At 44.1% G+C, this 16433-nt stretch overlaps 1 protein-coding gene across 1 annotated transcript in view; it reads left to right on the forward strand.

Moving 5' to 3' along the window:
* The window catches only part of COL4A6 (collagen type IV alpha 6 chain), a 65923-nt gene that overhangs the window by 25230 nt on the left and 24260 nt on the right, over window positions 1-16433 (forward strand). The window contains exons 12-22 of the mRNA XM_069464220.1: window positions 1145-1204; window positions 3213-3257; window positions 3750-3803; window positions 4662-4731; window positions 5728-5835; window positions 6785-6934; window positions 7834-7938; window positions 9700-9860; window positions 10397-10576; window positions 11140-11323; window positions 14748-14801. Of these exons, the coding sequence (XP_069320321.1) occupies window positions 1145-1204; window positions 3213-3257; window positions 3750-3803; window positions 4662-4731; window positions 5728-5835; window positions 6785-6934; window positions 7834-7938; window positions 9700-9860; window positions 10397-10576; window positions 11140-11323; window positions 14748-14801 (1171 nt within the window). The remainder of the gene's footprint in view (window positions 1-1144; window positions 1205-3212; window positions 3258-3749; window positions 3804-4661; window positions 4732-5727; window positions 5836-6784; window positions 6935-7833; window positions 7939-9699; window positions 9861-10396; window positions 10577-11139; window positions 11324-14747; window positions 14802-16433) is intronic.

Genomic DNA, 16433 nt, shown 5'->3' on the forward strand with positions numbered 1-16433 from the left:
CATTAAAAAAAAAAAAAAACACCTTGGCCTAAAAAGCCAAGGGGTATTCAGCCAGCTTTCACTTCCCTGTGGGGTACTGAGTATGTACGTAAGAGGAAGAAAAAGCTACAAATGGAATTGGAGCAGTGCCCTCACACCAGCTGAGCCAGGTCACATCAAGAGGACAACAGGAGATGTGCCACGACAACATTCAGTATCTTTCACAAGCTTACATTTGAGAAAGCTTCACTGCCTCCTTTACTCTCACAATAGGATAAAACGTTGTTTGCCAAAATCTGTGCTCCAAAAAGTACAGTTTTAAACAGAAATGAAAAAATGGCCTCAGTTTTCTGTGAAAGACTTTATCCACTTTGATAATGAACTCTTCTGTATCTTGGGGGCCCAGACGTTTGTCTTAGACCCAGAGGGGAGGAAGCTCTCTCTCACTCACTCTGCTTCTTGGATACTCTGGTTGTCCCTAGAAAACCCCCAAGTCGTACTCATGGCTGCAAACCCTCACCTCCTATGAGCAGGGTAAGAGGGATTAAAGACCATCTCACAGTCAGTCCCCTTTGGAGTACTCCTGTGGCCAGCAAGAGCCCTACAGTCCCAGTACAGGAGCTGCAGGGTTCCAGACCATGCCTAGATAGAAATACTGCTTCCCATTGAAAAGAATGTTGTGGTCATCGTGTCTCCAAAGGGGAAAAACCCTTCCCCCTAGTATCAGCCTCCATGCATTTGCACGATCCTCCAGTTGTGGGCCAAAGAATTAAATTCCTAGATAATGGAAGGCAGACTGTTCTTATGGAAGGGGCCCTGGAATGAAAGTCAGAAGACCTGGCTTTCTCACGGACTTTAATCCTTCTGGATTTTAGTTTCCCTATCTGTAAAATCAATGAGGTTAGATGTTTAATTATTCCTGTGCTGTTAGCTCATCATACTATAAATACATGTAATAGTGTTTTGGGGGGAAAGACATTACTTCTAGAGCCAAAGGGGAGCCCTGAATGAATGGTGCTTCTCAGACAGTGACAAGAGACTCGGCATGGTGATCCTCCCAAATGGGACAGTGGAGCTGATGTGAAATTATCTCCTTACTTTAGATGGAGCCAGGAGACTTATGAGAAAATGAATGTTATAACTTATGGTTTCTCTTTTCCTTTAGGGATTTGGAACTACTGGAGAAGAGGGAGAAAAAGGAATCCCTGGTTTGCCAGGACCTAGGGTATGAACCTGGAACGTTGCTTGCCTGGGTCTGACCAGTCACCTGGTCCTTTTCCTTCCTATTTGCTTCTTTATGTTATGTAACTTGATGGCCACCTAAGCTTCTCTTGTTTCTCTTCCTCAACCCTCTGGCAGGTTCCTAAACCTCCTTCTCTCCACTTAGCCCCATTCCCTTGACAGAGTGGCTCCCTTGAATAAGGAATGGTGTACCCCCTACTCTAGGTGCCTCCTCAGCCTATTTACTCTCCTTGCCCTCATGTATAATTATCTTCTGGGCTAAAGAATGATGTGAGTGTTGTCTTGCTTTCATTCCATTCTATTCCAAGGGAATGTGGGCAGGGGCATGGCACAGGAATGGAAGAAAGAGGGCCAAATGAAATCGTTATAGGACAGAAATAAGCCTGGGAGGTTCTAGAACATAGCGATGTTTGGAGTCAATGGTTTCCAACAATAATCTCATTTTATTAAACAGATAAATAACTATTGCCCTCTCTGATTCCTACTTTCAGGCATTTAGGTCTTGAGCTAGAAGCAGTTGGCCAACCTTAGCTTTAAATAAGTAACATTAGAGAATTGTGTTTTTAGCTTGCCCGTGAAGTTTGTTAAGAGTCCTTTGGGTATTTAGCAATATTGATCCATTATGCTGCCATTTCTTTCTCTACTTTTCCTTCTCCCTTGTCTTGAAAACACATAATCATCAACAAAGAATGCATTTGAGGTGGAAGACAAGAGGCCCTCCCATAATCTATTTAAAAATCTCCTGACTTGGGGCAAATGACATGAATAGAAACTTCTCGAAAGAAGATATAAGAATGGCTAACAAACATATGAAAAAATGCTCAACATCCCTAATCATCAGAGAAATGCAAATCAAAACCACAATGAGATATCACTTAACTCCAATGAGAATGGCCTTTATCAAAAAAACCCAAAACAACACATGTTGGCGTGGGTGTGGAGAGACAGGAACACTCATACACTGCTGGTGGGACTGCAAACTAGTGCAACCCCTGTGGAAAGCATTATGGAGGTATCTTAAACAGATTCAAGTAGACCTGCCATTTGACCCAGCAATCCCATTACTGGGCATATACCCAAAGGAAAAAAGGTCATTCTTTAACAAAGACACATGTACCCGAATGTTTATAGCAGCACAATTCACAATCGCAAAGATGTGGAAACAACCCAAATGCCCATCAATACGTGATTGGATTAGTAAGCTGTGGTATATGTATACCATGGAATATTACTCAGCTATAAGGAATGATGAAGATATGACATCTCTATGGCTCTCCTGGAGAGAGTTGGAACCCATTCTATTAAGTGAAGTATCCCAAAAATGGAAAAACAAGCATCACATGTACTCACCAGAAAATTGGTTTCCCTGATCATCACCTAAATACAAATCTGGGAATGACACCAATCGGATATCAGACTGAGGTGGGCGGTGGGGGAGGGGATGGGGGTATGCCTACACAATGAGTGCATTGCGCACCGTTTGGGGAGTGGTAACACTTGAAGGTGCTGACTCGGGAAGGGGGGGTGAGGAAGGGAGGGATATATACCTACATGATGGGTGCAACACGCACGACCTGGGGAACAGACACGCCTGGAGCTCTGACTTGAGGGGAAAGGCGGTACAGGAGCAACGTATGTAACCTGCAATTCTGTATCCCCCATAACAAGATGAAATTAAAAAAAAAAAAAATCTCCTGACTTGGAACTAATGCAGACTAAGTATAATACCACCCAGCCCTTCCACCAAATTCCACCCACTACTTAAAATGTTTCCATTTATTTAGCTCTTAAAAATGTTCCATGTGGATATTCAGCCTGATGGATTAGTGCTTAGAAAGAAGTCATTAAGTCAGGTCTAGAAACATTCTCTTAACCTGATTTTAGGAGCCGCTAAATCCTGAACTCAGTTGGATAGCTTTGTTTTCTAAGTCTAGTGACTTTTTCTAGTGTGGGCTATTAATCTCTCTAAGGTGCGGCTATTCTCTTTACAGGGTCCCATAGGTTCCGAAGGAGTCCGAGGCCCTCCAGGGAGACAGGTATTTTTGTTAATATCATTAAAGCCTTGATGTATAAAATCTTCATCAAAAGGCCCCCTTGCTTTACTTAACATGGCCAAAAGAAGTCATTACTCATTATGTAAATTGTCCACCTCCCTTTTATTGGTATAATCTTAGCCACGCTCTTCTTTTGTTTTCACCCAAGAAGATGGGTATCCAGTGTCAAGTTTGGTACCTTGCCATGCCATGTTGTGGTCATCCATCTTTGGCATATTATCAGGAATTAGCAAGGCTCAACCTGCTTGTATCCATCTCTAGCCTTGAGACCCATGTATCTCCTAATATGTAAGTTGGCTACCAACTGCCATATTGCCTTCTGGAAGACTTTACAACTTCCAAAGTCAGATAGAAGCCACACATACCCTGTAATGCCAGCCGAGATCCCTGTGCCATTTTCCCTGGCTTAATCCAAAGACCAGCCCCTCTTATGCTTTTATACTTCCAACTTAGTGGTAACTGTTTCTGTCACAGGGCAAGAAGGGGTCCTCAGGTTTCCCTGGGCTTAATGGAATTCCAGGAATTAAGGTAATGTCATTGGGAAGTGAAAATCCAGGGTTGGGGAGGTAGAAAGGTAAAGAATTACCATAAATGCCTACATATGAGATGAAGTATTTTTAATATGTTGACATTTTAGATGTCACTTTTTTTCTCAAGAAATGCAGGCAACCTACGTTCGACACAAACAGCTGATGAGCGTTTCTTGGATACTGCTTAATCAGTGGTAAACTAAGAGGCAGGGGCTGGTGGGAGCAAGTCCAACCCTAAGAGGAGGACTATTTTATTACTGACATTGTTTAGAATTGCCAGTCAGTCTTTATTATTGTTTCTAAGTTCTCTACAGACAATGCATCCCCTTTTTTTTTGCCTGCAGCTGGGGCAGACAGCTCCCACCACCCCACCCTGGATATGTCACTGTATCTGATTCTGGTACCTGAGTCCCTCTTTTGGGAGATTTAGGACTCCTTTGACTTCCTCTGCCTGACACCATCCACTAATAAGAGTAGTGACAGTGGCAGAGTCCCAGGCCTGCTGAGAGTAGGAAAAACAGTTGAAACTCTGCTCTCTCCTTAGCATCTCTTGGGTACAGCCATGTTGTCTGTGCCTATGATGTATTTCCCAGGCCCAGAAGCAGATTGTCCTTGAGTGGGGCCTTTGTCCTTGTCAGGTTTGCAGTTTGAGTGTCAGGCCTCTGTCCTGCCTTGTGTTACCTTCATCTTAAATTTATGGGACTTTAAAATGAACCGATGGACTAGTTGACCCTGAAAATCAGGGATTACAGAACGAGGAACCTTTCATTTTCCTAGGGATAGGCCTTGAAGGCCCATAGATCTCAGGTGATAAGGTCATGGAAATATTTGTGTTTGATGTATTTAATCTTTGCAGGGTGAAAAGGGTGGCATTGGCCTGCCAGGCCCGGACGTTTTCATCGATATAGATGGTGCTGTGATCTCAGGTGCAACTTCTCCTTAATTTGAGTGGAGGAAAAAAGACAGGGGGTTAAATTCTATATCCCCTGAAATTTTTAAAAGGATATTTTATTAGCCCTTGGATTGCCACTAAACCCAGTACTCCCATGGGCCCCTCATGTGTCCTAAGTTTGGGGAATAAAGCTAACTCCAATCTCTGGGGCAGAGAAGCCAATCCCAGCACCCCATTTTTGTGTTGGGTACACCAAGACTAGGATTTTGGTCTGCCTGGGCCTGAATTTGGTAAAAATAGTTCTCCTAGGATGCTTAAGAAAGGATTGATGTCCTCCCTAGCTGGTCTGACTTCTGCTCGATACTGCGGGACACTCAGGGTCTCATATGATGATCCCATGCATGCTTGAGCTTGACAATTTCATAGAAATTGAAAATGTATCTTTGGTTAGGGGAACAAATAGCAGTATGGTGCTTAAAAAGTTTGTCTTTACCTCTCCTTGTCCTAGTTATTTGTCTATGCCCAACTCTTCCCTTTGCCTTCCCCAAAGATCCAGATGCTTAGTGTCTCCACCAAAGGCTTCTACTGTAATGTCTCTTTCACCTGAGTCTCTTGACTTATCCCTCTCTTCTCATCCTCTCAGGCCCATGCCCTGTCAGGTATTAATAGTGGCTTCCTGAGTTCCATTCCCAGGAAACCTATGTGTATAATGTAAATAGTGGACTTCAATATCTTAACCCAAATGGTAGACATTTGAGGCATTACAGCAGATTGGTAGTAGTAGAAGAACCTTCCTTGAACTTAGCAGAGCTTATCCTGGAAGGCAGGCTCTGGCCAGATCAATTCTTAATGCTAGTGGAGCCTCGACTCCAGTAGGCCCATTGTCATGTGAGGCCATTAGCATCTGGGAAACCTGGGAAGGACAAGAAAGGCACACCTAACACCAGGGCAGCTCCCTGCATTTCTTTTTGGGCATTTGTGGGCCTCCTCTGTGTCTGTTTACTATTTTTTTCTTTCATTACAATGCCAGGTTATCCTGGAGACCCCGGTGCACCAGGCCTCCCAGGCCTTAAAGGAGATGAAGGCATCCAGGGCCTGCGTGGCCCTACTGGTGTCCCTGGCTTGCCATCGTTACCAGGTGAAAAAAAAATAACCCATCCCTTACACAGATCAGCCCCTCTATCCACTGTGGTTTCCAGTATCCCCTTCTGTACCTCTGGGTCTGGGCACACACCCAGCCAAAGTCAAAGGAGAGGTAGACTATAGTTAGTAGGATCCCCACTGCCAGCCCAAGGCTAATGTGTATTGGGGTAGGGCCTGGGTGAGCAGCTTTCCTTTGGCTTAAATAATGTACCATAGCTGGACTGGCAATCCCAGACTGTCACTGAGGTTTGCAGCAACCAGAGGGGTCCTGTGTTGAGCTGCTAGAGCCATGTCACTCTTCTGTGGATGTGCCATCCCAGCTGATCCTTGCCAAGAGGGGCTAACAAAAAAGCCCAGGGGGAAATTTGTACCCATACCCTCACTCTCAGCTTAACTCTGGCACTAAATGGTCCCTGGATCCTATGGGTGACGCCCTTGAACCAGTCAACAGAGGGGCATACCCATATGTCATTCTATAGCGGGAGGCAGAGAAAGGGCATGCCAGAGTCTGGGAAGCAGTGATGTCCCAGATATAAAGCCCCAGACATTACTTTTAAGGTCACCAGTTTGTAAATTCCTTGGATATGGGCTTCTGTAAGGATACTTGTGCTTTTAAAGCAGCCACTTCAAAAAGGTCTAGCTGGCCCCAGCACTAAGGTGGAAAAACTCAAGAAGTGGGAGGCTGGAGACCCAGGTTTTCCTCTCAGGTTTGCCACTAAGAAACTCTGGGCACCTGTCTATGTCTCCTCTTTTCTTTGGGCCTCAGTTTCCTAAGAGATTAGGCTAATTGATCCCTAGGGATCCTTCTAATTCTGATGCAAGAGAAAGGCAAATGCTTTCCCAGATTCTTTCCTTGGCGTTGTTTGCAACATATGCCACTGATTGGAATATGCCAAAGAGTAGGGCGATATGATGAGCATTTATGTGTGGGCTTATCCTTTCAGGTGTCCCAGGTGCCTTAGGGCCGCAAGGATTTCCAGGCCTGAAGGGGGACCGAGGAAACCCAGGCCACACCACAATTGGCGCAGCTGGCCTCCCTGGCAGAGATGGTTTGCCAGGCCCACTAGGCCCGCCAGGCCCACCCGGCCCACCTGGTAAGTTGTTCATTTCTCTCTTTGGTCTTGAGACTCAGGTGTGATCCAGACTGCAGAACAGTCATGGTTTTTGAGGGAGCATCTCACAGGTGAAACAGCTAAGCCAGGACACATGATAACTGCAGTGGGTAGGGATGAAGGCCTCATCTTCTCTGAGTCAGAGCCCTGCCTCTACCAGTTATCAGCTGCAGCAGAATGTTCTCCCTCGAGGAACAAGCAAATAGGGCCATCTTGGTGGTCAAACACTATGTAAAGCCTTCCAACTTTTGTACCCATTCCATTTTTCACTGTTCTCAACCCCTAGGCCTCTGGTATTTCAGCTCTTGAAGAAAGAGCACTGGCTCCTTTGATCTTTCCCTGGTTCACAGGGCTCCAATGGGATGGGCTGAGAGCCTGAGGGGGGAAGAAAAGCCAAGCCTAGATCCTCAGGGTGGCTGCTAAAAGCCTACACAGGGTTTGTCCTCCTTAGATCTTCTATCTGAGTATGGGATTCTAGATTCTGAGACAAAGGCTGGAAATATGTCCCAGCACATTTCTTTGTAACCTAAATCCCATGACCACTGCATCTTGCACCTATTTCCTCTTTTGTCCCAAGGGAGCTTTCTGGGACTGCTGAGTTACTGAAGCAACTTTTTTCATTTCCATATCCCCAGTGTCTAGTACAGTGCCTGGGACATAGTAGACTTTCTGTAAGTAATACTAGAGGAAACTGAACCAACAGAGAATTCTGTTGGCTCCTTGTTGCAGACTTGGGGTCCGTATCTTGAATTTCATTTTTTTGTCTCTGGGTATTGTTGAGCCTCAAGGACTCAGGCCTTGGTGGTTGAGCTGCTGTAGTGAGCAGGTGAGTCATCAGGCTTATATAAGCTGCCAATTGTTTATGTTTCTTTTTCCTGAAGGTCCAGCATTTGACACTGGAATCCTGCACAAAAAAGAGCCAGGGTTCCCTGGTCTCCGAGGAGAACGAGGGCCAAAAGGAAACCCAGGCCTCAAAGGAGTAAAAGGTGACTTTGTTCCCTTAAGTTTCTTGGTCTGCCAAACTCCTCAAAGAAGGCTTTATGGGGAATGAACAAAACAACTGCCCTGGGAACCAAAACAGAAGCAATTGTAGATCTTGATTGGGGATTTGATTGTAGGATTATTGGAAGTGCTATATCTGGACCTCTAAGACTGAGGCTGGCAGTTGAGGTCACACAGGACAAGGTGGCCTGCAGGCTATTTTTCCTATCCCCTCCACCTGCAGAAGCTATTGCCAGCAACCCAGGGTGTTAACCAGCACACGCTGCAATCCCTCCCACTCTGCAAGGCCAAGGATGGAAGCCACTTACTACCTTCAGCCTGAAGGAAAGGGCTCTGAACAAGTCAATACCTCAGACTCTGGAAAAGGCAACCAGCTCCAGGAAAACAACTCCAGTCCCCACTGATGTTGGAGAACTGATCAATGACCCCAGCCTTCAGCTGTACTAATTCTCTCCATCTTCTTGCTGTCTTTGGGTCATTCCCCATTCCTTACTCTGAGGGGACGAAGCTCAAATAAGTCAATTCATCATGGTTGCAGCCTAGGCCAGGGTCGAGGAAGAAGTGAAACTACTGACTGAAGAGCAGTTTGGGGATGGCCTAGGGGTTTTAGGTATCTGAGATCTTTCCTCTTCTTTGGAGGAATTAACAATTCTCCTCAGCCTCAAATAGAGTTCTAACTTATTCCTCTACTTTCTCATTGTCCCATCATAAAATGTTACTACCTAAGTTTAGGAGCTAGTTAAGAAATTTCTGAAAGCTTGATGTCTGCTATTCAGATCCAAGGAAGACTATTTGGGGAGAAAGGGCATTAAATTGTAAGTTTGGACCTAGGATGTTAATTTTGGCCCTTCCCTGACTCACTATAGAGCTGGTGTATTTCTCGGTAGGTACCACACTCACTTCTAAAAAAGGGACAGCTCTGATGCTTCCTCTCTGTATTTCCGTGGGGCCAAAAGGTTTTCTCTAAGTCTGGAATAGTGATAGTGATTCTCAAGCTTCATTGTACATGAGAATCGTCTAGGGAGGTTATTAAAAATTTAGATTCTTGGGTCTGGCCTCCTGAGACTGACTGATTAGGACTGGGATGGGGCCCAGCAAACTGTCTTATAAATAAGCGTCACAGGTCAATAATGCAGGAGGTCCATGGATCACACCTTAGAAATACTAATCTGAAGAACAGACTGTTCTCTTCGAGTTTCAGGGATTATCAATGTCCTAAAAGTAGGAAGAGGCCCTTTAGGATCTTAGGGGAATTCAGCCTCTCCTATGTTGGCACCAATTCTCATTTTCCAGACCATAAGCATGGAAGGTATAGGTGTTTGGGCCATAGTGCTAATGACCCCTTGATACCTCTTCAAAGGTGCTTTGCTGAAATCCCTGTTTTCATTATATTTGGCATTTGTCTCAAGTGTACAAAAGTCAGGGGAAAAGACACTTTGGTGAAGAGAACCTTTGAGTGGCTTGGATTCTAGACTTTCAGTTGGTTAATGTAGGTCAGTGGTTCTCAACTGTGGCTGTACACTGTGCTCACTGGTGGCTGGGCCTCATTTCAGGCTAATAAAATCTGGTTGCTAGCACAGACATACTCTGATGAAGAATGAACCAAGTTCATCTGAGTCTGTTCTCTGCAGGCCTTGTGATACTCTCCATGGAGTCACTCAAGTCACAAATAACCACTATCAGTTCTTCCTTCTTCTTGTAAAAATGGCCCACTTTGTTCTATATTGTCTTTTTTTTTCCCCCAGGGGACTCAGGTTTTTGTGCTTGTGATGGTGGAGTTCCCAACACTGGACCACCAGGGGAACCAGGCCTGCCTGGGCCACAAGGTCTCATGGGCCTTCCAGGCCTTAAAGGAACCAGAGGAGATCCGGGCTCTGGGGGCACACAGGGCCCAGCAGGGGATCCAGTAAGTCTTGCTAAACTTTGGCGCTGAGGGAGCAATGGGAGCTTTCAGGTGCACCTCACTCCCCGCCAGTCACTTTGCTAAAGCACATAAAAGAAAGGTAGGGATAAAATAAAGCTTTGGGGTTTTGATCTACAATGTGAAGAAGTCTGACTAAAGTCCCTTTCTACTTTAAACTACCTACCTCCCCTTCCCTCCCCCCCTTCCTTCTTTCCACAAGATTGTTCACATTTACCCAGTACTGTGCTGGGCCCTGAAGATAAAATAGCAATTAAGATGAGGTTCCCTTCCTCAAAGATTTCAGAATTTACAAAGAATACAGAAAATGGGTCAAATCACAACTTGATAAGAAAAAGAAATAAAGAAAGAAAGAAAGAACACAGAAGATGGGCAATTATTATGTAAGATGACAACATAATCAAGTGCCCAGGACAGTGTCAAAATGTATCCAGGAGACCTGCATTAGGTCATCAGCGTGCCGGGTGCCAGAATTCCATGAAGTCTGCCTCTCTTGGTTACTCCCCTTGTCTCTCTGCCAGGGTTTATTTGGGCTTCCAGGTCTTGTAGGCTCCAAGGGAGAGAAGGGGGAGCCAACTCTCAGCACAAGACCAGGAATGCCAGGAGACCAGGGTGATCGTGGCCCCCAGGGGTTCCCTGGTGAGACAGGAGTCCCAGGCAAGGATGGAGTACCAGGTTTGCCAGGTCTGCCAGGCCTTCCGGTAAGTTGATCATTCCTGAGTAATTAGCTTTATAAATCCTCACACTTGACTTGGATAGGGGGGTGGGAGGTCTGATGACCATGATATAGGGCAGAACAGAGAGTCCAGAGTATCTCGCCCTACCTATGCCACTGACATTTTCACTCCATGATTTTTCTTTCTGTAAAATGAGAATCTTTTATTTTCTCAGCATAAGTCATTGTCTCATTTGATAAATCTGGTAACAATTGATCATATAACTTAAAAATGATTCAGCTTCTTAATGGCTTTTCCCTTCAAGTAATCCAGCCACTTTCTGTGACCTCAATGGTTGTTATCCTGCTCGTTTCCTGCCATTTCCTCTAACCCCCATCTAGAACCATTTTCATTACTAGATCATCCAGAGGTGACAAGACTCATTTCTATTAACTAAAGTCAAAGGAGGTTGATTGGTAAACTAGAGTGACAGAAAATTTTAATAAAACACAAAGCATTAGTCACACTGGTTACCTCTTTCCTATGGTCAGAGGACTCTTCAGATAAGTCTCTGAGTTAAACTTTCATTCTTTTTTTGTGCTGTCTAGGGTGATGGTGGACAGGGCTTCCCAGGTGAAAAGGGGTTACCAGGACTTCCTGGTGTAAAAGGCCATCCTGGTCCAATTGGCATCCCAGGAATTGGGCTGCCAGGACCTCCTGGACCTCCTGGGCTTCCTGGAGATAAAGGAGTAGATGGATTACCAGGGCAACAAGGCTCCGTTGGACCTCCCGGTGAGTCATGAAATCAGATGGCTTTGGACTTGGAAATTCAACGCTTTGTAGAGTAGATATGCTCAGATACATGAAATGTGTCATAAGAAGAGAGGAGGCTGACCATAATTACTACTTTCAATCCCCTTAGGGGTTTCCATGTGAAAAAGGATTATAATTGTATTGTGATAAGCTTAGAGGGCAGAACAACAGGTTTTTCTCTACTTAGTGATTCCTAACAGTGCAGTCAGAAAATGTAGCAGAGCTATCTAGGGAGGTTATGAGCACATAATCCCTGGAAAAGTTCAAAGCAGGATGACCATTTATTGCAAATGGTATCAAAGTAATGAGTGGGAAATTGGAGAAAGTGTCCTCTAAATTGTATGGTAACAACATTAACAGGGGAGAACCTTTCTTCAATTCATGGAATCTCAGATTGGGCAGAGACTCTAGTTGCATCTAGTCTAATCCTCATTTGATACCTTAACTCTCTCCTCTTTCTATAACTTTTTTCTACTTGAATTTCAGGAATTATAGTGAGTGACAGTTCTGCTTATAGATTTTGAAGGTGCTATGCTAATAACTGGTCTTCTTCCATACAGCCAGAACAGCTCTTCATCCCAACTCCAATAGTGGTACCACACTTCCTATAGTTATCTGAAGTTTGAAAATTTGAAATTATCTCTTATTCTTCCTTTGCAATGCCTCTTCTTCTTGCTACTGAACTCTCATTATCTCATGCCTAGTTTATCAAATACCTGTATGCTTGTTGAAATAAATGGGTATTTGGTTGGTTGGATTGATGGGTAAGTGAGTGAATGACAACTTCCCAAGTATTTTTTCATCTTCTACCTCCAGAGTTTTCATATTCAATTCTACCATGAATACTGCTGCCAATTTAGTATCTATAAAGTGCCAATATCATCATATTACTTTTTTAGTCCAAAGCCACAAATGGTCCCCACTGAATAGAGGATAATGTCCAAACTTCTCAGCCTGGAATTTAAAAGTCTCAGCCGGGCGTGGCAGCTCACGCCTGTAATCCTAGCACTCTGGGAGGCCGAGGCGGGTGGATTGCTCAAGGTCAGGAGTTCGAGACCAGCCTGAGCAAGAGCGAGACCCCGACTCTACTAAAAATAGAAAGAAATTATCTGACCAACTAAAAATATATACAGAAAAAATTAGCCGGGCATGGTGGCACATGCCTGTAGTCCCAGCTACTCGAGAGGCTGAGGCGGTAGGATCGCTTGAGCTCAGGAGTTTGAGGTTGCTGTGAGCTAGGCTGATGCCACGGCACTCACTCTAGCCCAGGCAACAAAGCGAGACTGTGTCTCAAAAAATAAAATAAAATAAAATAAAAGTCTCCAAACATGGCCACAACTAACCTCTTCATATATCACACTCTTCAGAATAAAAAAAACCACCTAAGACTCCAGTCTTCTTCACTGTACCCAAACATAACATGTTCACTTCCAACACCAAGATTTTTCCCGTGTTGCCTTTATCTGGAATGTTCTTCCCCTTTTCTTTATGTAGTCATATAATATCCATCTTTCAGGGTTCAACATAAGCCCCACTTCTTCCATTAAGCTTTCCCTTAACCTCCACAATATGTCATTGCTACTTAAATTATATATTTCCTTCCATTAATGTTTTTACATTTCCCAGCTACAACATAAGTCTCTGGATACTAGGCAAGATGAGTAATACTTCTTAGAGTTTCTCAGCCTGCCTAGCATAGTGCAGTGTTCCAAAAGAGACTATTATTTGTTTGCAGAAGAAAGGGTCTTCCCCGTAACCAAGGGGCTATTTCTTAAACCTGTTTCTCCTTTTTCCACCTTGAAGAATTTTAAAAAAAAAGAAGAAGAAGAAGACAGGATACCAGGTCTGAAATAATTTTATTTATTGTAAAGTCTATTTTTATGAACTGGTATAATAAGGATGATGGTACAAGTTAAAACTTGATAATTCAAGATTCTTAAAACTAAGTCAATATTTTTTTTCACAAATTCTTAAGAAGGCTGAAAGGGCTTTTATCAAACAAAAATCATTCTGTCTTTTGGAAGTCCTAGGTTAGCTATAACTTTGCTTCCAGCTCTGTCCCCAGAGACATTACTCATGGTCATTCCACTGCCCCTCTCCCAATTGAGTCTTTACTCTAGATCAGCCCATTTTGTAAGCCACTGAGTTATAATAGCATGACACCTACAAACTTACATACCCCCAAATCTGGATATTATCAACATTTCAGCTGTTTGAGAACAGGCTAAGTCAACAGAAGAAAGCCCATGGTACCATTTCTATCCCAAACTTCACTAGTCCCTGAACATAGAAAGTTCTTAGGAATATAATGATATAGTAAGCTATAGCTTGGGAGATGCCTTATGCAGAAAATGTCTGTCTTATTCTGTTTTTTGTTGCTATAACAATACCTGAGACTGGATAATTATAAAGAAAAGAGGTTTATTTAGTTCACAGTTCGAGTGGCCCATCTGGTGAGGGCCTTGTGCTTCTTTAAGAAAGTGGAAGAGGCCAAGCACCAGAGGCAACCTCACTTTATAACAGCCTGCTCTCGTGGGAACTAATCTATTTCCACGAGAACTAATCTATTCTATGGAGAAATAACCCAGTCTCCTCAGAAGGAGATTAATCCATCTTAACAAACTAACCACTTCCCCACACCGCCACATTGGGAACCAAGCCTCAACATGAGTTTTGGTGGTGACAAACCATATTCAAACCATAGCCATGTCCTTGCTGTAGTACCAAGACTTTAAAAAAATTACTTCAAGGCAGATGTGGTGGCATGCACCTATAATCCCAGCTACTTGGGATTCTAAGGTGGGAGGATCTCTTGAGTCCAGGAGTTTGAGTCCAGCCGGGGCAACATAGCAAGACCAAGACCCCTTGCCTCCAGGAAAAAAAAAAGAAAGAAAGAAAGAAAGAAAGAAAATACTTCAATAAAGACCATTAGCTTTCTCAGTCTCTATGGCAACCAAATATAACTCCTCAAACCTAGCTTCCTTTCCATACAATTTTAAAAACAAGTAACCTGTGGGCCCCAGACATTTACATTGTGGCCATTTTGGTTGCCATGAAATGTGCCCACTCCAATCAGTAGTAGCCCAGGCTAGGGCAGCTGCTAGGAAAGGGAATGTAATCATCAAATGAGTAGTGTGAATTATTACAAACTTTGGGCAAGCAGACAACTGGCTGTTTCCAAAGAGGCTGTGTTCCAGATGCTCATGGTGATCAATCACCCTGCTTGTTACTGAAGTGTGGCTACTGTGTGCTTGATCCTGTGTGGGTGCCAGTACTTTCCACTCAGTTCAGACAGGGCAGTTGGTTGGTGGGCATATCTGGGCCTGGGCTGCTGACAAGACTGGCTTGGGCCTCAAGGGACTTCTATCCTGGTTTGATTTTCTTCTTTACTTCATTGGTCTAGGTGACTGCTGCTGCAGGGAGAAGGTTGGTAAAGCAGGAGTAGACACAGAGGGAGGTGAGAACTAGCCAGGTCTATAGGTTCTCATACACCATTGTTGGCCAATCACCCCTTTTTGTGTTCACCTTTGTCTCAGACACTCACAATGGCCTGAGTACCACACCGGAGCCCATGTTTGGAGTGGGGTGTTCTTAAAGCTGGGATGCAAAGGCTGACACTGACTCTGACACTGCTTTGAAGGCTCCTTGGCACATAGCTCCTACAGGGGGGAAGTATGGGAGTAAGTGGGCATACAGTGTCTGAGAGGGGCTGATTTCCTTCACCCTGAATGTTGATGGCTTGGCTAAACTCTACCTTAACCAATTTCATTCTCTGAACTTAACTGGGGCTATAACTTGCCTTGGGAGGTACGTGAAACGACCCATGCATGTCTGATCTTTATTCGTTGGACCCAGAACAAATTGACGTGTTTAGAATCTTGATAACCAGAGGCCCTTTTTATTCTGAAGATGAATTTTGAAATTAATGGGAAAAATCTGAATAATTAGGTCATTTGTTGCACTTATAAAACATCATTGGTAGAGCAGATTTCTGGTTTGTTAAGGAGAAGCTCTGAACTGAGGAATGTAAAGTAGAAGACAGGATGTAAAGTCAAAGAGCCAGATACCACTGTGACTTGGAAGTCCTTACCTTCTCACCATTTGGAACCTCTGCTTGCAATACACAAGCGTGGTGTGGTATACAGGTCTGAGGCAAAATTATGAAGGGAAATATGTCCTTGATTTCCTCTGGTTTCAAGCCGCCTTCCCTTTGATCATTATTTCTCCTATCCTGGTACCTTTCCAGATGCCTATTCTCAGCCCTCTCTTCTTAAGGCTTTTTAAAATCTGGCTGTCACAGGTGGAAAGAAGCTGTTAAACTGATCTGATAAACTAAGGGTGGATGGCTTCATGTTTGGACCCAGCCCAGGGATGTTTTTATTTTTACTAAGTTTCTTTCTAAGACGTAAAGCAGTAGAACTGTAATGGTAGAGTTTGACACATTGGAGCCAATGGGCTGTCGAGATAGTGGGACACAAGAGAGTCTTCTGCAGGGTCCCTCTCACAATACCATCTATACTGTCTATGTAGGCAGTTCTTGAGCCTAGTTCAAAGGACCCAGGCCTAAGCCAAGCACAGGATTGGAAGCCCCCTCCCAGTGAAGCATCTCATCATGAAGCATTTGCCTGTAGAGCATATGTCCATAGTAGGGAAATGACTATCAGAAATAGTTCTGCCATCTCAATGTCTCGCAGGACGGAGGTGGATATGACCACCTGTGAAGGAGGATCCAGGCTTATAGCCATCTTTCCTCCTGTGGAAATATGACTATGGAAACATGAGGCCTAAAAGGCAGAAAGTTGCTGCCCTGGCTACATGTAGTGTCACTAACATGACTGAAGTAGAAACCAGGGTATGGCCTGATAGGAGCTCTTCTGAATACTCCTCCTTACGTAAGATAATGACTATTATTAATTGAGCACATAACCAGAGTGTCAGCCACTGTGCTATGTGCTAGTAGCTCTTTTTCATATAATCCTCACAAACACCATATGAGAGAGGTAGTTCCCATTTTACACATGAGGCTCAGAGCGGTGTGAGTATCTTGCCTACACAGCTGGTTAGTAGTAGAACTAGGATACCAGCTCAG

Source organism: Eulemur rufifrons, chromosome 30 (genome assembly GCF_041146395.1).
Source record: "Eulemur rufifrons isolate Redbay chromosome 30, OSU_ERuf_1, whole genome shotgun sequence".
Taxonomy (NCBI): domain Eukaryota; kingdom Metazoa; phylum Chordata; class Mammalia; order Primates; family Lemuridae; genus Eulemur; species Eulemur rufifrons.